Consider the following 23,546-nt stretch of genomic DNA (forward strand, 5'->3'; position numbering starts at 1 on the left):
TTCGAAGTGATCTGGATTTTATTTTACTCCATTCGGAGTTTAAATATTAAAATAAACTTCCCTTGGGAGTAAATTTCACTTCGAGGGGATTAAATAAATAAAAAATCATCTGCTCCAGATTTAATCCGCGTTCACTCCCCAAATTTTTTGAAGTCTATGGTTAAAACAACAGGAATTTATTTAAAATAGAGCGTTTTCAATGAAATTTGTAACATACCTGAAATGTTGCACCGACGAGACAGATGAATTTATAGATTATAATTAAAAAAAAAACTCCTGTTTCTACAATTGTTTGACAGACCAACAAAAAAAAATAATAACGCAAAGAGAAATAATAAAGTGAACACGACTTTAATCTCAACACAATCGGTAATGCGTGACAATATGTGACGCGCGCGTGTCGTGCCGGCGGGTATATTGATCAGCTGATGGTCGGGTGGATACTGAACCACTTCGTGGAATTCACCCCTTATTGTTATATAAAAGCGCGTGCGCGTCACTTCTTTACCCGATATTTCCCGACCTCGTTGTAAAATGCTCACTCGTCTTGTCAGTTTTTTTTTATTTTTCCTTTATTTTATTTTTTCTTACTTTACTTCCACAGTCTACTGTACTCTTTCATGCACATGCACTTACTCAATCGCTCTCTCTCTCTCTCTCTCTTACTCACTTGCTTACTCCAATCGTAAGATTTTAAAAAAAAAATTAAAGAAGTTCTGGCAAAAAAAAAAGAGAGAATAAAGATTGAGAAAATTTCTTTTCTTACTCTAGGGGTTTCGGGGTTATATATAACCAAATTTTACTGAGGATACAGAGATCCCTTGAGTAAACGAAATTTTCAGGAGATTCACTTGGATGTTACGGTCTATACTTTACCAATAGACAAGGATATTAAAGGATGAAAGATTAAATCGATTTGATAGCTACAATGTACTTATAAACTTGTTTCATTAATTTATAGATTCAATTTAATATACTTTCTTAAAAACTTATATCTGATATACGAAAATATTTTTGGAGTAAGTTATTTTATTTGATAGTAAACTCTTGTAAAAATATTTAAAATAAAATTGTTTGCTTAGCTTACTTTTAAAAATGATAATTTTAAAAATAAAATGTTCAAGTATTGGGAAATAGTCAAAAGAGTAAATTAGTATTCGAGAGATTAATATTTAGATAACGGTGTACACCGAGCAAAGTTCTTATTGTGTGTATGGTATTTGAACGAAAGAATTGTCTTTTAGTTATTACAATATTAAATAAGAATGACGACTTGTAACAGGCCATGAATACGAGCTGAGATAGATAAGAATATTTATATTTGTGGTTTTGTGGATGAATGCAACGTGAGAGCGGTAGATAATTTTTTTTTTCTACGCACTTTTTTAAAAAGCGATGATAAATAAATAAATAAATAAATTTATATTAATTTTTGGAATTTTTGCAGAATGATAAATTATTATAAAAAAAATCTTTTAAAAAATTGCACTTATAGTTCTTTGAACTTTCTATATGTGCATATTTTTAGTTTATTTTTTCTTTGTAATTGATTTGTTTAAAAAAACTAATCCAAAATTTTTAATTTTCTGTTAATACTGAAGTTACCCGACATCTAATAATTTTTGAAATTTTTTCAGAACGATAAATTATAAAAAAAAAATCTTTTGAAAAAATGCACCTATAGTTTTATAAATTTTCTACGTGTGTATATTTTTAGTTGATTTTTTTTTGTAATTAAATTGTTTAAAAAAAAATAATCAAAAATTTAAAATTTTCTGTTAATACTGAAGTTACCCGACATCTAATAATTTTTGGAATTTTTTGAGAACGATAAATTATAAAAAAAAATCTTTTAAAAAAATGCACTTATAGTTCTTAAAATTTTCTATATGTGCATATTTTTAGTTAATTTTTTTTGTAATTGATTTGTTTAAAAAAAATAATCCAAAATTTTTAATTGTCTGTTATTACTGAAGTTAGCCGACTTCTAATAATTTTTTGATTAGTTTCAAAACGATAAATTATAAAAAAAAAAGTATTTAAAAAAATTACACTTGTAGTTTTTTAAATTTTCTACATGTGCATATTTTTAGTTTCTTTTTTTTTCTTGTAATTGATCTATCGAAAATAAAATTAAAAAATTGTTAATTGTCTGCTAACTTCAGGATCATAAGTTACCCGACATCAATAATTTTTTAAATTAATTGAAAACGATAAATTATTAAAAAAATAAATATTTTTAAAAAATGCACTTATAGTTACAAAAATTATTAATTGTCTGTTAACTTCAGGATCTTAAATAAATAAATGTGTAAAAACAAATTATTGGATTACTGTAAAATAAATTTTTGCAATGTCAGATAAAAATGAATAATTTGTCGGCGACTGCAAGATTTCATTTATAGATAATTATGCAAACACGCGAATAATAAAAGAAAATATCTAAATGTAATACTTGGCATAAATGTATTTTTGCGTTTATCGAAATATATGCACACTTGAGCCGATGCATAACGAAAATTCAGTATGAATTGAGTGAGGCGTTTAACTCGAAACGGATGTAAAGATGAAAAAATACAAAAATTTCGTAAAAGAATAAGAAGGGAAAGCAGGTAAAATGGAATTTATGTGCATCAACTTACCAACTCGGAAGGAAGTGTAATTGTTGAGTCGAAGGATAACCTCTACTCTGTTCTTGTTGGTTTGTTGATCTTCTTTTTTATTTTATTCAATGGTTGTTTTCTTCTTTCGAAGCAGACGCGTTCTCCTCCACCTCTTCAGTATCACGCGTGTTTTCAGCAAATTTTACTCCTGCAAACAAACGACCCGCAAAATCCGTTAGAAATGTTTTTTTCGTTGCACTTTCTAACCAACTATTACACCTTCCGCATTTAAGTACTGCATAATTCGTGATAATACTGATAATTAAAAGAAAATTTTTTTTTTTAATTACCAACAAAAAATATTTCAAGTATTTTTAATAAAATAAATAATTCATAAATATTTTTTATTTTATATAATTTATCTATTTATTTTTTAATTAATAATGATAATTTTTTATCGTTATAAATTAGTGTGTATAAACTTTTTCATCTTTCTAAAATACCTTTGCAATTTAAATATATATATATTTTTTTTCAATGAAAAAAAAAATGTAATTTATGGTTTAAAGTGAATGTAAGTCAGAAGCACTTTTTGCATGTGTTGAATTTTTTTAAAAAGTTACCGTCACAAATAGCCGCGACAACGGAATAAATTAACCTCGTTACTATTGCATGTCGTAAAGAATACAAAAGTAAATAAGTAAGTAAAAGAGTAAATTATAGTACGCGAGTATTGTCATCTCTTACATTACCCGAGTGTGAGAAATTTAAATGTTTTGTTGGCAAGTGTAAGTAGAAATTTTACTATAATTGAACTTGGATCTTGACATCATTCACTTTATTTTATTTTAGTTTTACGAGTAAAAAAAAAAATATTTTTCTTTCTAGTCAAGTACAGAGTAACGTTTAAATGTCTCGTAATAGGGAGTAAAAAATAGTGCACTCGATGTAATAAAAAAATAAAAATTTTCTTACAGGAAGAAAGTTTGTACACGAGGTAACACGCCGGTCACCAAAGCTGAGTACTCAGATTTGTACAAGAAGTACAAGAAGAAGAACAGCAGATAGAGTATAAGACCAAGTCGCGAGTAAAGTGAGTACTTTGCCTCGAGTTGTTCACTTGGCGTGATCCGCGGCCCGTTTGTGGGTCTTGGTGGCCTCGAACTCGTCTCTTATCCCTTAGATCGCCCAATCAAAAAACCGGCAGCAGAATGAACGCCTATTGGTCAGGTTACGGCCACCCCAAGGGTTTTGATTGGACGAACTTACTATCACCCTGGGTTACCATTTGCATCAACAATCTAACAGGGTCGATATTATTGTACTTGTTACTCAACATTAGCTGTGTTTTTATGCTATACTTTGTGCCCCGGTAAAACCCCGGTGGGGGGTAGGCTATTTTCCTTGTCTTTTAAATTTCAAATGTTAAATACTTTTCAAAATTCAAAAACTCAAATCCAAAAAGATCCAAGCGTAAGTATACAGACTTGACTTAAGTCAATGAAATGACAGATAATAGAAAACCAAAAGGATGTTACAGAAAAGGGTGAACGAACGGATCACCAGAAGGAAGAAAGAAAAAATAAAATACGTCCTGTGGTTTGAACGCCCTCGTGAGAAGATCCAGCTCTTGTTTATCTCCTTCTTTACTTCTTTTCTCTTTTACTCTCTCCTTTCACTTGGTACATACTTCTATTCTCGATCACGTTTCCATGCGTAATCTTCCTTCTTTGTTTTCCGCGGATCTACTCTCTCTTTCTATCTCTCTCTCCCACTCTATAGTAACCCTTTATTCTTTATTGTATGATACCACAACACTCTGTACTATACTACTCTACTCTTACTTACATTAGACCGGCCCTAACACACGCGGTTTATATTTTTTCCGCGGCAGCAAAACCGGCTGGCTGTTAAGATGCCGCGCAACCGGACAATGGTCTCTTGCGGTGTCTTCCGATTCTTAGAAGGGAAATGACCTTTATTGCTCTGTACTGCATAATAAAATGGCAATAAAATTTTCAAATTTTCTAAAAATATAACGACCGCTTTGGAATGAAAAGTCAAAATAAAATACATCCGTTTTTTTACAATGTAAAAAATGATATATGTCAAAGCAATTTGTATCAAGATATATATATAGAGGACTGTAAATTGTGTGGTACTATCAATATTTCACGAAGATTCATTCGACCATACATCGATCGTGGTATTAGTTGCATAATTAATGCTTTTGGTCGGTATACGTGGTTTAGCACAGCGAGTAACATCTCTTTGACCGCGATTAAAATAAAATGTTATTTATATATTTGTCTGAAAAAATATTAGACGAAGATAAAAAATTTTTATTGGGAGCGAGGGACTAAAAATGGGTTCCCTGAGGAAATTTCCTGATTGATGTTTTTTTTTTTCACTATTTTACTTCTTTCTAGTCGGCAAATAACGATTTCATATTTATATGACCTCGTCATTGAAAAGAAAAAAAGCAAAACGTGGGGCAAAAAGGAACTTGAAGAAAAAAAATTAAATTTGTATTTTTTGTACGGAAAATACAAAAAAAAGAACCGATACTTGTCATTACAAATACTTAGAATATGAGTAAATAATTTTTTTATCAAAAACTAATTTCTCCAATAAATATATAAATAAAATTATATAATTAGTAGAATAATGTATGAAAATTGATTTTATTTTTACAAATTTAATATTGAAAAAATTTTAGGATGCCTATTCTGCCCCATTTTCCTTTTATACTATTCGGATTATTAACTAAATAATTTTTTCCTTCCCGCTATGAAAATTGAAAATTTTCAAAAAAACAAGTTATTGATTTCGATTCGATTTTTTTTTCTGAAGATTTTATGATACTGTACCTATTAACTTTTAGAGCCTTTGATTGCTCGAAAGATATAAAAATTTTAGACAAATCGATCAAGTCAACTTTGAAAAAAAATTTCATTTTATTTAAAATTTTTTTTACTCAGATACTAATAAAAATAAAACTACAAAATATCAACATCTACCTCAATATTAAAATTTTTAAGTTACTCCCTTTACTTTATTTGATCCTACTCTACATATATCTCCATATGTATATATATATATTTGTTTTTAATATAATATTACTCAATCAGCATTTATTAAAAAATCCAAGTACTTTATTATTAAAAAAAAAATGTATAATTTAAAAAAATTGTTGAAATTTTACACCTCATCTTTTTTAGACTGAAGTAAAAAAGCTTGAGGGCAAAAAAAGGAATTGAAAGGACAAAGCACCTCGCCGGTGATGAAAGCGCTTGGAGTACTTGTATAAGTAGTAACCACAGACATATGGAAAAATAAAATAAAAAAAAAAAAAATACGGAAAAAAGAAAAAAGGGGAAGAAAAAGAGAAAGCTTGACAGTTGTTGAGGGTGGAAACTTTGCGCGGGGGTTGCTCTCTACAATTACGTGGCGACCGGCGCGAAGAAGGACGCCGGTTGAGACAAGAGGAGAGCCATAGGTAGTATGTAGAGACCGGTAAACCAGCATATATAAGACCAAGGGGGAAAAACGTAAGAGGAAACACCGTTTCGCGAGAGAATAGCAAACTACTGTGGGGACGACGCATCTGTCCGAGCATATTTGATTGCTGGTGTAGCGAAACCTGAAGTCGTTGCTCGGGTCTATAAACCCACCTAGAGTCTCTAGCTTCTATTGTTCTTCATTCCTTATTTCACTTTACGGAATATTATTTTATAATTTTAAATAAGACCTCGACATGAAAAAAAACTTTTTTTTTATTCATTTATTTAAGCCCGCAACTGAAACTTTTAAATTTACTTATGAATTTTAAATAATTGATATTTATAAATAAAAATTTTTCATTGAAAAAAAAATCTTAATGGAAAAATTGAAGAAAAATAAAATTAAAGAGTAAAAATTAAATTTAAAATCCGACTTTGTAACTATATTACGAATTGATTAACATATTGTTGATACATGTCGGAAGTTTTTAAATTTATTAAAAACTTTTTCCAATTAAAATACCTGTCAAAATCCCGACGCAATACTTATTTACATTATAATTAAAGTTATTATCCTAAGCAACTTCAAGTTTATTAAATTTCTTGTAAGTAAATTAAGATAAAAAATTTATAATTGACACCCAGCAATGGAAAAATTATTTAATGCCTATTTTTGTCATCATTTAATTTAATAAAAAAAAAAGTCATAATAATTTCTCGCTTTCTGAAATAATTTTCCCGCAATTTAATTAAATATTTAAAACGTCTCATGTTAAATGAACTAAAAAAATGATAGCATTTGTAAATAAATAATGAGTTTCTTTATAGTCGGGATAAAAAAAGCATTAAATAATAGCCTCGACTTACGATATACTTCAAATGATATGTTGAGAATAACATTTAGTTTTTTTTTTTAAAAGAAAAAAAAATTGGGCTTAGCAATGTTTTAAAATTAAATGAGTTGCATTGAATCGATTGTACTTGATAATAATTTAACGTCTTGCAACTACGTCTTAGCCTTGTGAAGCAAAACTTTCAGACGTATAACATAATTATTAAAAAAAAAATTGATATGACAGCCTCAATTAAATATCCCGCATTAGACAACAATGGAAACTAAAAAAAAAAAAAAAAACAATTTATTATTTAAAGGGTGTAAAGAAAAAGCGTTATAAAATGGACAAAAGTTTTGAGCGTCCCGCGTAAAATTGCAGGTTTATAAACTTAGGGGAAACACATGAACACACACAGTGACAGACATGTGGAAATGGCAGACGTAGTGGCGCTGCTTTCAAATCGTGCTGTCGCCGATGCGACATCATCCCTTCTCACTGGAAACTTGAATTTTATTATACCCTATCGTGTATTATTGTATTCTTATGCCTCGCGAGCATATTCTCTATACAGCTGTACATTAAACTATATGCTATACAGCACATATAGCCTTTATACCGCACGCTATACTCAATAATTCATTCATGGATCTATCTTATAGACCCTGTATTTATATATATATATATATATATATATATATACGTATACTGTACGTACGGCTAGGTCACAGCAAGACTGTTATTATATTTCCCGATAAAGGTAAAGGGAAAAATTGAAACGCTGTTTCCTTGCATATGCTTTTAAACTTTTCTCTATATAATATAACAGTAATTGTCTATAGAATATCACCTACGCATTGACGTTACTGGCAATATTCTTTGTCTTTATTTTACATGTTTTCTATATAAACGACAAATGTCAATAACCTTTGGTGTATCGAAACACGATAGGACGATACCTAAAAAGACATGGTACAAAGGTTTTTATAAAAGACAGTCACGATGAAAAGGAAAAAAAAAATAAGAAAGAAAAAATTCGAGCCGAAGAAAAGAAGACATGAAAAGTCTGGTATTTTGGTGATGTTACAGGAAATGAATATGAGAAAATGTGTGGGAGAGAATTTTCAATAGAAAGAAATGTCGCTGGATATTTTTTTGTGTATGAAAAAAAATAATTAATTAAATTTAAGGGTAAAATCAATTGACGTGGTCAATGTGCCAAGATCGCGTGTGTCGATTGGAATCCAACCCTCACAACCCCAGCATGTCGTCTTCACCACGAATTATTCACAGGTGGTCGTTGTGGTTTCAGGGCATCGGCTTCTAACCTTTATCTTCTACGTACTTGGATATTTTTTTATTGATGTATTTATAACTCGAGATTCTTTATTGATTTGTCTTTTGGAATCTGCGATTAGATACTTAGATTGATGCTTGATGTTGATATAGAGAGCAAGGTTATATAGAACAATTATCCTCAATTGCTTCGGACGTTTAATGTCAAAAAAATAACCGATCAATTGGAATTGTAATAAAGCTGATGAAATAATCAGTACTCGTTGTTACACAATATTATTAATTAAAATATATATTTTTGTTTAATTTTTTAATTGCTTTAATTTATCATAGTAATCCATTGCGGCAACACGAAAGTTTTTCAGGCAAATTATTTTCAGGTTGAATTATTTTTTTAATTAAAATTTTTTGAAGCTCAAATGAATAATTGGATGTTATGTTATTGGAGAGAAAAAATTTTCTGTATATCAAAGGTAATTAATGCAGTACAAAATATTTAAAAATAAAATTTGGCGCGAAAAAAAAAATTAATGTTTTTAATTTAATTAATAAAAAATCCAACCGAGTATTGACGTAAAAATTATATGATTTTACTTTACTTTTAAAATTTATTACTCCCCCCCCCTCCATTATATACAAAACCAATTGATTTTCTACAAGACATTTTTTAATTAAAAAACATTTATTAATTAAGATTTTTAAAAAATGTTCATGCTAATAATTTATAAAAATTACTGACTTTAAAAAGTCTAGTAGACTTAAATAAAATAACTAGGATTTTTAAGCAGTATTTGATTTACTGGTAATTATTTTTATTAATTAAAGGTGTATAAATTGATTGAGTTTTAAGAAAAATCTAAACTTCCCACAGTCAACAATAAAAAATAAATAAATGATGAATTAATGAGAATATCAAAAAATCAGAAGTAAGCAAGAAAACAAAAATTTTTTCATCTGACTTTTTATGATAAGTCTTGAATTAATTAAGCGATTTGAATAAATCATACAGCAATGGAAATGGCTCATAAAAAACTATTAAATCGCTTGGGTTTCGAGGTCGATCATAGTAAAAATTCACGAGTTATTAAAAAAGAAATAGAACTTCAATGAGATCTAAATAATAAACTATTAACAAAAATTGATTTATACTTAGCAGTAATTTCTGAAAACAATCACAGGCATCATAGATAAAAAACAAACTAATTAATCAATTGATATTCAAATAGAACCAGATTACCCTCCCCCTCCTAAAAAAAACTCCAGTTCAGCCAATTGATTTAAAAGATATTAGGAGACTAAATTTCGTTTGCATATTCATATATTTTATTCTGAATATCGACATTTGTTATGAATAAAAACCTAAAAATATGATACTGAAATTAGCTGTAATAACTTTTTGATTTTTTAAAAATCAATAAATTATAAGAAAAAAAATATTTAAAAAAATTGCACTTATAGTTTTTTAAATTTTCTACACGTGCATATTTTCAGTTTTTTTTTTTTTTATTAAATTCTAGAAAATAAATCCGAAAATTGTTAATTGTCTTCAAATTTCAAGATCATCTAAACATCAAATTGATATGATACTAAAGTTAGCCGACGTCTAATAATTTTTGGATTTTATTTTAGACAGTAAATTATAAAAAAAACAAAATTTGAAAAAATTGCACCTGTAGTTTTTTAAATTTTTTACATGTGCATATTTTTAGTTTTTTTTTTTCTTCAAATCTAATTGTTAAAAAAAAAATCAAAAAATTTTTAATTGTCTGCTAACTTCAGAATCGTCAAATTGATTTAAAATAATTTTGAATTCAAAAATAAATTTAATTTTCACCATAAAAAATATAAACTGGATTTGTTATGAAATTATGTGTAATTATATCAGAGATTCGTAATTAACAAAAAAAGAAACTCAATCAAGTTATTAGAAAAAGTATTACTATGCAAATTAAAGATAACTGGTTAAATTAAACTTAGCTAATTTAAAGCATGCATCTATCAATAATGCATTTACCCTAACAGGATTTCGTAAATTGTTTGCTTAGTATGCATCAAGTATAATACACCCGGAGATTGGAATGTATCTATTACGTAAACAAAAACGTTGATAGCCTCTCTGAAATATTTTTCTACGCGTAACGCGAAAAAAAAGTCCGTACATTTATATCCACTACAATCAAGTCTCAGTTTAGGTCACCATCAGCATATCTCTTCGTTCAATCGTCTACTTGACTGCGCACACCAATAAATTTGTCTCTTATTTTAGGTTTTTCAAAAGTAGTAACGTCTACTTCTAATGACTGCCAAGAAGATAAAGAATGTTGGTTTGGAAAAGTGGTTTTACGCTTACGTGACTCGAAGATTAATTTCTCAAGCAGGTGGACGAGTTCTATGTACGCGGATGAACCGCGAATTGCATTACATTTCTACTTCTTGAATTCTGTATCACCCAAAGACGTTCTCGCGGTGTCATACCAAGGACTGCTATCATAAAGGCGGTAAAATAATAATTAAATGTATCAAGTAAATTAATAAACACGCAGTCGAGACAATAAAATAGAGCAATAATTTAAAAAAAAAATTACGGTGGATATATCTGTGGAATGAAGCAAAAGAGACCACAGCTGTTGCAATTACCTTGTGCAATAGCATTAATGATTTCTTATATGACCTTGCGAGTTCTTAAGGATTTCTCGATCTCCTTTTCAATTATAAGTGCGACATACTCCGACTGTCGCTTAAGATCTTAACTGACTTATGTTACATTAGAGGTATGATTATTTATTTTTTTACTCACTATACTTTTCTACCGTACGCATATGTAAATATACATGTGTACATATATAGAGATATATTAATGTGAGTATGTGGTTATTTAAAATTATGTGGGTTGGGAAAATGAAAGAAGCGATTGCACACACGTGCTCAAAGTCACTAATGTAATATAAGTGTATGACAAAAAAGGTAAAGTTATGTGCATATTATCCACGTGCTGCTGCTACCAACACAAACTACTGACATAAATTTCAATTGTAAACAATTTACAACATCTTTAATTATTATTTATTAACTTTCATTTTGCTGATAAATCAGATAATTAATTATTTAACAGCCAATAAATATGACATCGTTTTCAATTTTATTGATATTTAAATATGAATGAATTATATACCTGAAGATCGAAGATCGAAACGTTTTTTATGCAACGAAAATGAAAAAATTCGTGTAATTTGACTGCTTAAAGGTGACTTAAGGGGCAATTGGGGGTGGCTGTAATTTTCGACTGCCATACAAGCACTTGAGCGAAACACTTCATAAATCTAGATCGAGTATGTTTTTTTACTTTTTAATTTGTTTTTTTATTTTTTTTCCACGAAAAACGTTTCGATCTTCAAGTACATAATGAATTCGTTTTCTTGTCAATAGCAAATGATACTGAGATATCAATTAGAAAAAAGAGATAATTTTTTTTGGAGTTTTTTTGACAATTCAAAGATGGAGATTTGGAGGATAAAGAAAAAGTCGAGGACCAGGTCGCGTGTTCAATGGGCGTAATATAACGTCACTTAGCTCCTTACATAGATGCAATGCCCAGTAGTATGTGTTGGTTTTAGCACAAGTTCAAAGTTTTGTGATGGCAACCGCGTGCTATTTTGTCGTCCTGGCAACGCTTTGTTGTGCCGTCGCGACGTAAAACGTCGAACAAAGAGAAATATATGAAAAGAGATAGAAGAGAAGGAAAGAGGTGGAGAATCAAAAGAGGTGGAGTAATAGCTAAGTGCAGTTGTCAGGATAATTGTCTCAACGTTTCCCTCATCTTTTAATTCAATATATTTAATTTATTTAAATCCACAAACAATAACAGAAGATTTAATTTCAAAGATTTATTAGGATTGAGTTGAATGAGAAATTGTAATTTTTTTTTTTTTTTTTTTTAATTAGAATTCGGGTTTAATTAGTAAACAAATAATGAAATTACCAAGTACGTGAGATAGTTTACCGCTAAAATAATCAGCTTATTGAGGTGTAACTTCTAAACTGTCATTAAAGCTTCGTGTTGACTCATGATTAATTGTCGCTTACTAGAGGATGTTTATACAAGCTAACAATCAATTTAATACTTCCGTTATTTCTTATTTAGCTTAGTCTGATAAAAATTCCTCAAAAATAAGCTTAAAATAAATAACAGTTTGAGAAAAAACAAGTTATTAAAGTATAATCTTGAAATTTACAATCAACAATTCGGATTTTTTTTTTTCAAAAAATAAAAAAAAAATAATAAAAATATGCACATGTGGAAAATTAAAAAAACTACAGGTGCAATTTTTTCGAATTTTTTTTTTTATAATTTACTGTTTTGAAATAAAATCCAAAGATTATTAGGCGACTAACGTCAATATCGCTAAAATATGATCCTGAAATTCAAAATCAACAATATTCGGATTTTTTCTTCAACACATCAATTTAAAAAAAAAAAAACTAAAAAAATGCACATGTAGAAAATTAAAAAAACTATATGTGCAATTTTTCAAATGTATTTTTTTTTTACAATTTACTGTTTTGAAAAAAAATCAAAAAATTATTAGGCGGCTAACTTCAATATCATTAAAATATGATGAGTATAAATGTAGCAGACATCAGATAAATTTAAAGTATAAAGAAATAGAGTAAATAATTAAAAAAATAATGTTTATAAAAAATGCACTTATTAATTTTAAAATTTTTTGAGTGCCAATTTTTTTTACATTGTATTTTATTAATTATTTACTCCATTAATAATAATTTTAAATTTGTCTGATGTCTGCTACATTCACACTCATAAAATATGATCCAGAAATTTACAGACAATCAACAATTTTCGTTTTTTTTTTCTTTTCAACAAATCAATTAAAAAAAAAAAACTAAAAAAATGCAGATGTAGAGAATTAAAAAAACTATAGCTGCAATTTTTTCAAATATTTTTTTTTTATAATTTATTGCTTTGAAAAAAATCCAAAAATTATTGGACGGCTAACTCCAGTCTCATAAAAATATGATCCCGAAATTTATAGACTATCAACAATTGTTTATTTTTTTTTTTCCAACAAATCAATTTAAAAAAAAAAAAAAGAAGAAACTAAAAAAATGCACATGTAAGAGATTGAAAAAACTATCAGTAGAACTTTTTCATGATGCTGAAATTAGCCGAGGTCTAATAATTTTTGGATTTTTTTTAAGCCATAAATTAAAAAAAAAAAAAATATTTCAGAAAATTGCACCTGTAGTTTTTTTAATTTTCTACATGTGCATGTTTTTAGTTTTTTTTTTTTTAAATTTAATTGTTGAAAAAAAATCCGAAAATTTTTAATTGTCTGCTGATTTCAGGATCATAATTTTTTCAAATATTTATTTTTTTATTTGTTTTGAAAAAAATTTATTAGACGTCGACTAGCTTCAGAATCATATTAAAATAACTGAGTTTATGTTGTAACCACATCCATTTTTTTCCTTCAGAATCTAAATATAAATAATAAATAAAATAAATGCTGATTGGTAAATGAGCGTAAGTAAATTGCCGTTATCTAACAAAGCTTATCTCGGATAATCCATAGTGATTCGCCCAACGCTTTGCGTCTGTGAACAAACGGAGCGTTATCGGTTCGATAACGCGTCGAACGACATTGTTATGTAGTGCTGCAAAATAAAGCGTCTCTATTCCCCAGATTTTAGCGAACCGAAGAGCGAATATTAACGAACAGTAATTTCTGCTCCACTCAGTTATACACTGAGTTGCTCAGAAGAGTGCCAACGACATTACAGAGATTGATATTTCCAGGCTTCCATTTGAAGCCAACACTATGCCCGGCAATTGGAGGATGAAAATACCAGAAAATTTTATTGCGTACAAGAAATAAAATATTTATTTCATTACCAAAAAGGCGACTCATTTAAAATTTTAAAAATGTCGCGATAAAAAATATGGCAAACAGGTTGATGTGGAAATTTTAACTCAGTCTCTAGAGGACAATGTATAGAGAAAAAAGTAAAAGAAAAAAAAAAAAAAGCAATAATAAATGAAACGAGAATAGCTGCAAGGGCAGTGGCATCTAAATAGCAATTTTACCACGCGTACGAAAGAGGGCCGGTCAAGCGCGATAAAACTAACCCCTAAACACATTAACATTAAATTGCGCAGTAAATTTATCGTTACTTTTTAAATATTTGAATAAATTTTAATCGTTTTATTATATTATCAATAATCAATAAATCAATTAATACTTACGTCTGATATTCGTTGAAAGTTGAAGCTCAGTGATTTCGGGATAATTCTCACTCACAAAAACACGAAAACTTCAACGACAGCAACGACGGCGCAATGGCGAGTCATTTAATGCGTTGTATTACTGCGCCACTACGGACACACTGAGGCCATCTACCGGTTTTTTTTTTCGTTATATTTGTATCGAGAGTTTCATTGGTTTTTTTTTAACCAATCAGATAATTTGCTCGTTTGCGCGGGATTCATTATTCGACTTCAGAGCCCTCTTTTTAAAATGTGCGCGATAAATTTTTGAATTTTTTTGACACTGACGTTAGCCGACGTCTAATAATTTTTGTATTTTTTTTAGAAACGACAAATTTAAAAAAAAAATATTTTAAAAAATTGCGCTTATAGATTTTTTAATTTTCTACACATGTATATTTTTAGTTTTATTTTATTTGGAATTGAATTGTTGAAAAAAGAAAATCAAAAAATTGTCAATTGTCTTTTAATTTATGATACTGAAGTTGGCAGACGTCTGACAGTTTTTGAATTTTTTTAAAAACGATTAACTCTAAAAAAAAATATTTTGAAAAATTGCACCTATAGTTTATTAAATTTTCTTCATGTGTATACTTTTAGTTTTTTTTTTTTGCAATTTATTTGTTAAAAAAAAATCCGAAAATTTGTAACTGTCTGCTAACTTCAGGATCGTTTTAATTTCCGGATCGATGATACTGAAGTTAGCGACGGCTAATAATTTTTGTATTTTTTTTTTAAGACGACAAATTAAAAAAAAAACAATATTTAAAAAAATTACACTTATAGATTTTTTAATTTTCTACATGTGCATATTTTTAGTTTTTTTTTTTTTTTTTTTTTTTAATTAAATTATTAAAAAAAAGTCGATAATTGTCAATTGTCTGCTAACTTCAGGATATTTTATTTAAAAATCAAACATGGACGACAAAAATCTAGATTTTAAAAAAGCTATCGAATCAATGGATAAAGATATTGATTTATATAATTTAAAAATACAAGAAAATCAAAGAAAACGTTTGGAAATCGAACAATCGATTTGTGAAATCGATATGTTGATTGAGAAAGCAAAAAGAATTATTGAAAGCAATAACAAAAAAAACGAAGACTACTGGATACGAACTCGTGATATTGATAATCATTATAAAATTATGAGTAAATTTCTATCTGATGCTAAAGTTAATGAATCTGTTGACAATTTACTTTCGAAAGTTGGGAATTTAATGGCAGATAAAATTAATTACGAAAGTGAATTTAATAAAATAAAATATTCAGTCTCTGACTTAGTAAGTGAAGTAAGTGAATTTTTTTTACAACTGTAGTTAAAATGTAATTTACTTTTAGCAAAAGAAAAAAGAAGCTCTCTGGCAACTCAAGAATAAATTCAATAGATTAGAAGAATGTAGTAAAGAAATATTATCTCAGCTCGAAGAATTTAAATCTGCGTGAGTGGGATTCAAAATGATTTAAACAAACATCAAAAATTTATGTAACGAAACAAATATCGTAATTTAAAATCTTGTAATACTGTACAAAAAAATCTCACTAATGGATAGAATACAATAAATTAATTAAATATTTATGATACAATTAAAGACTAGTATCTATATTTTAAAAATAAAAATAAGTTTATTAGTTTCCAAGCATTTGTAAATAATTTTGCATGGACTCGGATGTTTTTTCCATATGTGAAAGTGAAAGAGAACCGGACTTGAATGCTCGAGTCACTCGGTCTTCAACTTTATGAGCTAAACTTCTTTTTTCTTCAACTCGTTCAAGCAGTAAAGTATTTTCAGCTTCTAAATTACTCAATATCTTTTCCAGTCTCTCCTGCTCTGCTTTGATTTTCATTGCATCAGGAGTTCTTAAATGTTCCATTACATTTCCAGGAGGTCTCCTATAAAAATGAACAGTTTAAATAAAAGTACACAACACAACCGGAAAATAAATTCTGCTATAGGTTGCAATAAAAAAAATAACTACCATGCAATTTCATCTGGACTTCGTGATGTCTCTGCTACCAACTCCTTCACTTTTCCAAGTCCCTCAGCTAAGTTTGCCTCGGCTAATATTTCCTCCAAGTCGTAATCCATGCTCTCGTATAAATCTTTCACCATCGCTTTGTGTAATTTTCTTACTGTCAGGGGTTTTGAGTTTAAGTACGTGAGACATTGCGCGAATTCTTCTTCACTTAAACATAAAAAAATTTCAAAAAATTAAATACATTTACAGACAAACAAATAAATAAATAAATAATTTAGTAAAGTAAATAATAAATAATAAAACTTATATATAAATCAATATTACAAAGTAATAAAATATTTTTCTGTAATCAAATCCGGATACTTATCACCGTTATTAAGAATGCAATCAATCTGTGTTCATTATAGAGCAAAAAATATATATATATATTTCATAGAATTTATTTACTATCGAAGGAATAAAATAAAATAAATAAAAGGTCGCAGATTGTATCGTGATATTCTTTGTTATTCATTCTTCTCTTATATATTGAGTTGAATATGTCTGTTCTGTAACACAATCGCCGGGATCGAATTTTTCTTTGTCCCAAATACAAACAAAGAACGTCGGTTTCGACTACTACTCTCAACCAACAAAACTCAGCATGGCTTCAAGCTTCAAAGCAGCAGCTTTTTTTTTATCTGCATTTCATTCCTTTTCCTTTTTTCCGATCTACAAAATAGTTACTCTGCATTGTAATGCATCTGGATGTTGATTTAAACAAATCGTTGACGAAGCCATTCTCGAATAAAAAAAATCTACATATATATAAAGATTTTAGATGAATGTGTGCGCACGGTCAGGCCGGGACAGGTGCAATGTGATATAAAACAACACTATTGCATATATCCAGACCTAATCGAGCACGTTTACACGGTCGAAGGAGGCCGAAGACCTCGTATGTATATATGTTTTTCCGATATATATGTATACATGTGTGTATATTGTAATAAAACCACCTCAAGTGTCTTCTCTTCTCTCTTTCTCTTTCTCTTACAGATTCACATTTACCGTTCCTCGATCCATTCTAATGTAATGTAACATAACATAATGTAACGTAATGTAAGCAGACATGGACGATTATAAATCAATTGATTGCGTAGGAAGAGTACAGTTCAAGTTAAAAAATATATAATAAATGTATATATTTAATTTCCGGGCATCCAAGTAACGGAGCAAGTTCAAACCCGTTTGATAACCACCGATGAGTCTTCTTGGCTCCGCTTCTTTTATTTCTTCACTTATTATTTCCACATCTCTCCCATTATATTGTAGCAGCATCCAGCATCACCCGCTTCAACATTTAACGAACCAGCTTCTGTACCATATCCAACTAACCGACTCTTCTGTTGATGATCGTGAGACCAGAGCTAAAATTTAAAACCACGAACGTGCTTGAGAGCCTCTACTCTGGCCAACTGGATTCTTTGTCCTGAGTCCCCGACACAGTAGTCAAAAGATCCGTCCGTGTACCAGTGGCATGTAATGGGGAGAGTGAAGGTTTTAGGTTGGTTGGTTCTTGGTTTGTATATCTATATATATATATACGATATATACTAACACAATACATAAGAACCAACGGACGAACCAAGTAATGTAAAGGTTCGCGTGTCCCTTGAGATTGGACAATGGGCCAAACTTAAACCGAGCGGAAGAATAAGAATGCGGTGAGGCGTGAACGACGGAAACGCGGTAGCCTCAACCCAGACAAATTACGATATACATTTACACATATATATAAAACAATTTATACAACTACATATTAATTCTTCCGTCAGAAACTCATATGTGGAATTTAATGATGATGCTGCGTATGAAAAAAAAAATATAATAATTAATAGTAAATTGTTTTTATTTTAAAATTCTGATGCCGGCCACGTGAGTGAACGAGCGTTAACTTATAGGACACATTAGTATGCAAACCACGAAGGCCAATGACATCAAATGACACTACGCGTCCCGTTGGATTTATCTCGACAAAAGCTCACGTCAAGATACATAAAAATGATACAACTTAAATTAACAATGAATATAAATTTTATTTAAAATAAAATTTAAAAAAGTTAATTACTCACCTAACAGACTCGCTGATGTTTTCTATGATACTTTTAATTGTCGCACGAAATGCCAGTGCGTTGTCTGATTGATGCGTAGTTGAAACTGTCTTTGTGTCGGTGTCTTCCATAGCACGAATTAATTAATTGATAAATAAGATGTTATTTTAGTGATACTGGTGTGAGTTTAAATAAATTTATTGGTAGTACAGAAGAATAAGATGATGTGTCTTAGCGTGTGTACGTTGATAAAATGAATCGAAACTGGGTTTGACTGAAATCTCGCCGGCGATTCCTTTGTTGTCACAAACCCAACCACGCCGCAACTTGTAACGGTCCTTTAAACACGCTCTCATTCGCTCATTTTGAAATGGAATTTTTTTCCCGCCAGGGAGAGCTGCTTGGTCGTTTTTAAAAATGGCGGGCGTTTAAATGCGTAATTGGTATGATTATTAAATAAAACAAAAACGATACAGGTAGTGCAGACAACATTAAGATGTCAGAGATGTCTTTTAAAAAGACAAGACAAAATTTATTTTATTTCAAACCCGTCTCCATCATGATGATGGAGTGTCAATACCATTCTGCAAATAAATGGTAAAAAAAAAACGTAAGAAATTATTTTTACTTGATATGACTAAAAAAATTAATAAACATTTGATTTTATATTATTGAATTTTAATTTTAAATAGAACTAACACGAGATTTACTGCGACACCAATCACAGAAGTTATCAACATCATTTCAGCATCCAATTTAAAGTCTTTATTGATAATTCTTTCAACAGCGAGGTAAAAAAGTATTCCAGTTACTACCCAGATCAACAAGACCGAGGTAAGTGCTCCGATAATCTAAAAAAAAATTATATTTTTTAATTTCATTACTACACTGAGCGAAAAAATTTTCAACAAGATAATATTTTTTGACCCAAGAATTTACTTTCTTGATGATCGTCAATAAAACATATTTTTGTCTCGCTATTTTTTTTTATATTCAAAAAATTATTTTACAGTTAAAAATAATCGAATACTAAAATTTGAAATCATCATTATTTTGTTTTTTTAAATTTGCATCAATTTTGTTCTGAGGAGAGAATATTTTTTTGAATGTCCCAAGTAGCACAGAGACAACTTTAAGATGTCATAAAGATGACTTTTAAAAGGACAAGACTAATTTTTTTTTGTCTCAAAGCCAAGTTTTGTTAAATAAATAAGACGTAGAGGTGTTGGTCCTAGGAGTCATAGAAAATTTGTCTTCTTTTTCCCGTTTTAAAAAAGTCATTTCAATTAAAAAATCCTTTAAATGACTTATTTGACAATTATTTGTAATTTACTTTTTGACGTCACTTGTGTCAAGTCTTTTAACCAGATATTTTTTCGCTGACAAATTTCTGATTGTTTTGTCATCATTTTGCTGCTTTATCGATGTCAAAAAACAGCCTCAAAACTGCTGTCTTATAAATGTCTCAAATCCAAGTGTGCTACTTGGGTAATTATATTTCATAAAATAACAAACAAATAAAAGTCTGACATTTCCTTAGACATAAAACTAGAAGTGCATAAAACAAAAAAAAAAATATGTACTCGTTTTAACGAACATTTATTTTTATCTTAATTTACTTTGTACATCATAAAATTAATTACGCTAATACGATTGATCAATCATTTTCTTATATACAGAGGAAGTGTACTATTTAAATATATATGTATATATTTTACATACAATATACGCGGTATTTAATTTATAAAAAAATATGCGGCTGTAAAAATTGTTTTGTCATTTTAAATACAAGAGAAAAAGTTTTTTTTGGTTTTTCAACCAATTAAAATAAAAGTATCGAGTTAAACTCAAGCATGGCAATAAAGAAAAAATTATAATTAATCTTTTACATTTCAACGGACAATAATGTCATTTAAATTTTAAACTTTACGGAAAACTCAATAATAATTTACATCGCACGATACTCTAAGAAAGTTCTGTTTCTTGTAACCGGATAATTATTTATTATTTTATTTTTAAAAACAAATAAACGATAAATTAATTTTTGCTAGACAAATTGTTCGCTACTATTTGCACTCAGTTCAAGTAATCGCCAAGCTGATGATGGATTAATTTCACTCGGATCACGACACAGAACCCAAATATAATTAACTCGCATAACTTTTTCAGGATCTCCTTCCACTACGTTATTATTAGCGTCTCTTATACACATTATTTGCTGTGTCTGAAAGCTTATCACTAGTACCGGGCCTTGTTCCATCATTTTTCCCATCACGAGATCCACATTATCGATATCTAATAATAAAAAATAAAATTTTTTAAATTAATTGCGAATATAAATTAATAATCTATAATTAATTTAATATACTAATTGAATTACCAAGAATTTTATTGTCCATTCGATAGCCCAATTTTTTAGCCTGAGTCAAAGGCTGGGACATTAAATTATACGGAGCTTCGTGACACCAGTCTTTTAGTATCTCCAAGTCTCCGCGAATCATAGCTTCTAATATATTGGGTATGATATCAGTTTCGCACTCTCTTATAAATTTTATTTTATCAAAACTCGGATCTAGTTTACAGAGTTCCGTTAGTGTCTCCGAAAGTTCGGTTTTTTGAAACAAACCGCCCATCATATCCGTTACTTTGTCTGTTAGTAACCTCGACGCACGAATTACTGGATTATCTGACTCGTCGTATTTTATTTTCCAGTCCAATACTTTATTGACGTACGGATTGTTGTCCTAAAAAATAGATAAATTATTTATAAAATTTGAAAAACATTTAATTTGAATAGTAAATAAATTTAAATACCTTAAAGTTTTGCCATGACTGATAAAACTTTGAGTCTTTGTGTAACTCAACACCAGTTGCTTCAAAATTAGCTTCGACTTCTCTATCTTCTCTGTCTAAGACTTGCTTGCGTTTCCTCAACTGTTTCGGCGGCTCGTAGACATGATCATGAATAGTATTATTATCTAATTCTTTGCGCACAACTTCAGCAGTCTGCGATATTGTTTGAAAAGCGCTGCTCTTACCGATGGCTTGACTTTTTTCTGATATAGACTCAGCGGCACCTTTTGCTGATCTTGTTATCTCTTCGCCCAACTGTCCTGCTTTTTTACCCAGTTCTGTTTTGCTGGCCTCGTCCAGCACTCCTTGAACTTTTTCCTTAAGTACGTCTAGTTTTTCTTTCAACACTTCCGAACCCTTAGTAGCTTCTGACTCGACAGACTGAAATTTTTGTCGCGCTGATCTGAGCGCCTCTGACTGCTCCAATTTATCAGCTTCTTCGCGAAATTTTTTAAGTGACTCTTTCATTTCTTTATTTTTCTGCATTTCTTGTTTTATGTTATCGATAAAGTGAGAAAAAAAATTCGGTTTTCTTCCCTGATTCGAGTAATGTCGTAATTGAAAATTTGCATCTACTACACATGGCATTTTTTCTTCAGGTCGTCCTATCAATGAACATTCTTTGAAACCGTAATAAATTTTTTTTCTTCTTTGTGTTGCATTTGCAAGACCTGCTAAACTGGATCTGCATGCTGTGAGATTCCGGAACTGTAATAAATTTATATTTATTATCATTATTACCAAGACATTACGTGGGAAGTCGCCAAATTACTGCGAATTCTTGTAGAAAACGAAATAAGATTTTTTTTCAAATAGTTTTAACTTCTTCAAAAATAGACTAATTCAGACAGTTTTTTTTTCAAAACGTTTGTCTTTAAATTGATTTTCCGGAAAAAAATACAAAAAAAATTAAAGATATTGATTTCCATGAAATTTTTCACTTTTTTAAAAAAATCGCGTTTGTCGCTCCATTTTTCTCGAATACTAAGCGAAATATCGAAAAATTTTATTCTTAAAAAAAGTCTTATTTCGTCGAATCCTGCAAGAATTCGCGGTCATTTTGCGGCGCAACAGAAACCATAGAATCTTTCATTACAATAAATTTCAATGACACTAATAAGTTAATAAGTTAGATGACGTCTAATAATTTTTGAATTTTTCTAAAAACGATGAATTATTAATGGCCAGTTTTTCAAACCAGGTTCATTTTTAATCCGGGTTTAATTATCATTGCTGGTATATCTTTATATTATTAATTTATATATTGACAGGCAATATTAATTAAAACCCGGATAAAAATAAACTCGGTTTGAAAAACTGGCCCTAAAAAAACATTTCAAATAATTGCACCCAGTTATTTTAATTTTCTACATGTGCATGTTATCAATTTTTTGTTTTGTAATTAATTAGTTTAAAAAAATTCAAAAATGATTGATTGCCTGTCAGTTTCAGGATCATATTTTAATGATACTAAAGTTAGCCGACGTCTAATTATTAAATTTTTGAATTTTTTTTTAAACAAGAAATTACTAAAAAAAATATTTCAAATAATTTCACCCATAGTTTTTTAAATTTTCTACACGTGCATATTTTTAGTTTTTTGTAATCAATGAGTTGAAAAAATTCAAAAATTTTTAATTGTCTGCTAACTTTAGGATCATAAAATTTCATCATATTTTTTTTGTAAATTGAATAAAAAAAATACTTATAATATAAATCAATAATTACTTTGAAAAATAAATTATTTTTATAAAAATATTATTATGTGAATTTAAAATTACTAGATAAGTATTTTCTAATATTAAATAAAAAAGTGAAGTAAATTAAAAAAATAAAAAATGCTTAACCATGAGGATAAATTTACGGGAACATAACCTAGTTTTCTACATGATAATTTAAATAAACATGTATTTAAATAAATAAATACTCTTTTAGTGCATTTAAATCTTTAAAAAATAAGTAACAATCATTAGTAAAATAAATAAAAAGTATGTCTTCATTTATTAATCAATAATATTTACCATTTTATCGGAATTATTTCTATAAGTTTATTAAATAATTCACAAGATGAGCCGGCAACTGTCTGGTAAAAAATATTAAGT

The 23,546-nt window shown here is 29.0% G+C and overlaps 4 protein-coding genes across 6 annotated transcripts in view; 1 reads left to right on the forward strand and 3 right to left on the reverse strand.

Moving 5' to 3' along the window:
* LOC130670317 (heterogeneous nuclear ribonucleoprotein K) overlaps window positions 1–14,652 on the reverse strand; it is a 47,440-nt gene extending 32,788 nt beyond the window's left edge. The window contains exons 1-2 of one of the 3 annotated variants that reach the window (XM_057473671.1): window positions 14,498–14,652; window positions 2,643–2,811 (exon numbers count right to left, since the gene is read on the reverse strand). The gene's annotated coding sequence lies outside the window, so the exon portion shown is untranslated. Of the gene's footprint in view, window positions 1–217; window positions 395–2,642; window positions 2,812–3,578; window positions 3,763–14,497 lie in introns of those variants that run through there. The other 2 variants (XM_057473672.1, XM_057473675.1) reach the window with 2 other exon arrangements.
* A 443-nt stretch (window positions 14,653–15,095) lies between these two features.
* On the forward strand, window positions 15,096–15,991 carry LOC130669725 (uncharacterized). The gene is made up of 2 exons (XM_057472759.1): window positions 15,096–15,801; window positions 15,860–15,991. Exons 1-2 carry the CDS (start codon window positions 15,436–15,438, stop codon window positions 15,962–15,964), a joined length of 471 nt encoding a protein of 156 aa, XP_057328742.1. The 5' UTR covers window positions 15,096–15,435; the 3' UTR covers window positions 15,965–15,991.
* A 14-nt stretch (window positions 15,992–16,005) lies between these two features.
* LOC130669724 (uncharacterized) lies at window positions 16,006–18,895 on the reverse strand. The gene is made up of 3 exons (XM_057472757.1): window positions 18,613–18,895; window positions 16,499–16,705; window positions 16,006–16,412 (listed from the first exon to the last, which is right to left on the reverse strand). The coding sequence occupies exons 1-3, from the start codon at window positions 18,720–18,722 to the stop codon at window positions 16,148–16,150; spliced, it is 582 nt and encodes a 193-aa protein (XP_057328740.1). The 5' UTR covers window positions 18,723–18,895; the 3' UTR covers window positions 16,006–16,147.
* Window positions 18,896–20,171: 1,276 nt separating this feature from the next.
* LOC130669721 (mitochondrial import inner membrane translocase subunit TIM44) lies at window positions 20,172–23,539 on the reverse strand. Its single transcript, XM_057472754.1, has 4 exons — window positions 23,466–23,539; window positions 21,406–22,152; window positions 20,972–21,335; window positions 20,172–20,886 (listed from the first exon to the last, which is right to left on the reverse strand). The coding sequence occupies exons 1-4, from the start codon at window positions 23,466–23,468 to the stop codon at window positions 20,639–20,641; spliced, it is 1,362 nt and encodes a 453-aa protein (XP_057328737.1). The 5' UTR covers window positions 23,469–23,539; the 3' UTR covers window positions 20,172–20,638.
* Window positions 23,540–23,546: the final 7 nt, after the last annotated feature.

This window comes from Microplitis mediator, chromosome 6 (genome assembly GCF_029852145.1).
Source record: "Microplitis mediator isolate UGA2020A chromosome 6, iyMicMedi2.1, whole genome shotgun sequence".
Classification (NCBI taxonomy): Eukaryota; Metazoa; Arthropoda; class Insecta; order Hymenoptera; family Braconidae; genus Microplitis; species Microplitis mediator.

Bases quoted from the DNA above. Each gene is read 5' to 3' on its own strand.
- LOC130669725 (XM_057472759.1), top strand. From the start codon at position 15,436: ATGGACGACAAAAATCTAGATTTTAAAAAAGCTATCGAATCAATGGAT. The intron at 15,802-15,859 runs GTAAGTGAAGTA...ATTTACTTTTAG, and splicing joins AATATTCAGTCTCTGACTTA to CAAAAGAAAAAAGAAGCTCT.
- LOC130669724 (XM_057472757.1), bottom strand. From the start codon at position 18,722: ATGGAAGACACCGACACAAAGACAGTTTCAACTACGCATCAATCAGAC. The intron at 16,706-18,612 runs GTGAGTAATTAA...TTTATGTTTAAG, and splicing joins AACATCAGCGAGTCTGTTAG to TGAAGAAGAATTCGCGCAAT. The intron at 16,413-16,498 runs GTAGTTATTTTT...TCATTTTTATAG, and splicing joins AGTCCAGATGAAATTGCATG to GAGACCTCCTGGAAATGTAA.
- LOC130669721 (XM_057472754.1), bottom strand. The intron at 21,336-21,405 runs GTATTTAAATTT...TCTATTTTTTAG, and splicing joins AGTCATGGCAAAACTTTAAG to GACAACAATCCGTACGTCAA. The intron at 20,887-20,971 runs GTAATTCAATTA...TTTTATTATTAG, and splicing joins AATGGACAATAAAATTCTTG to ATATCGATAATGTGGATCTC.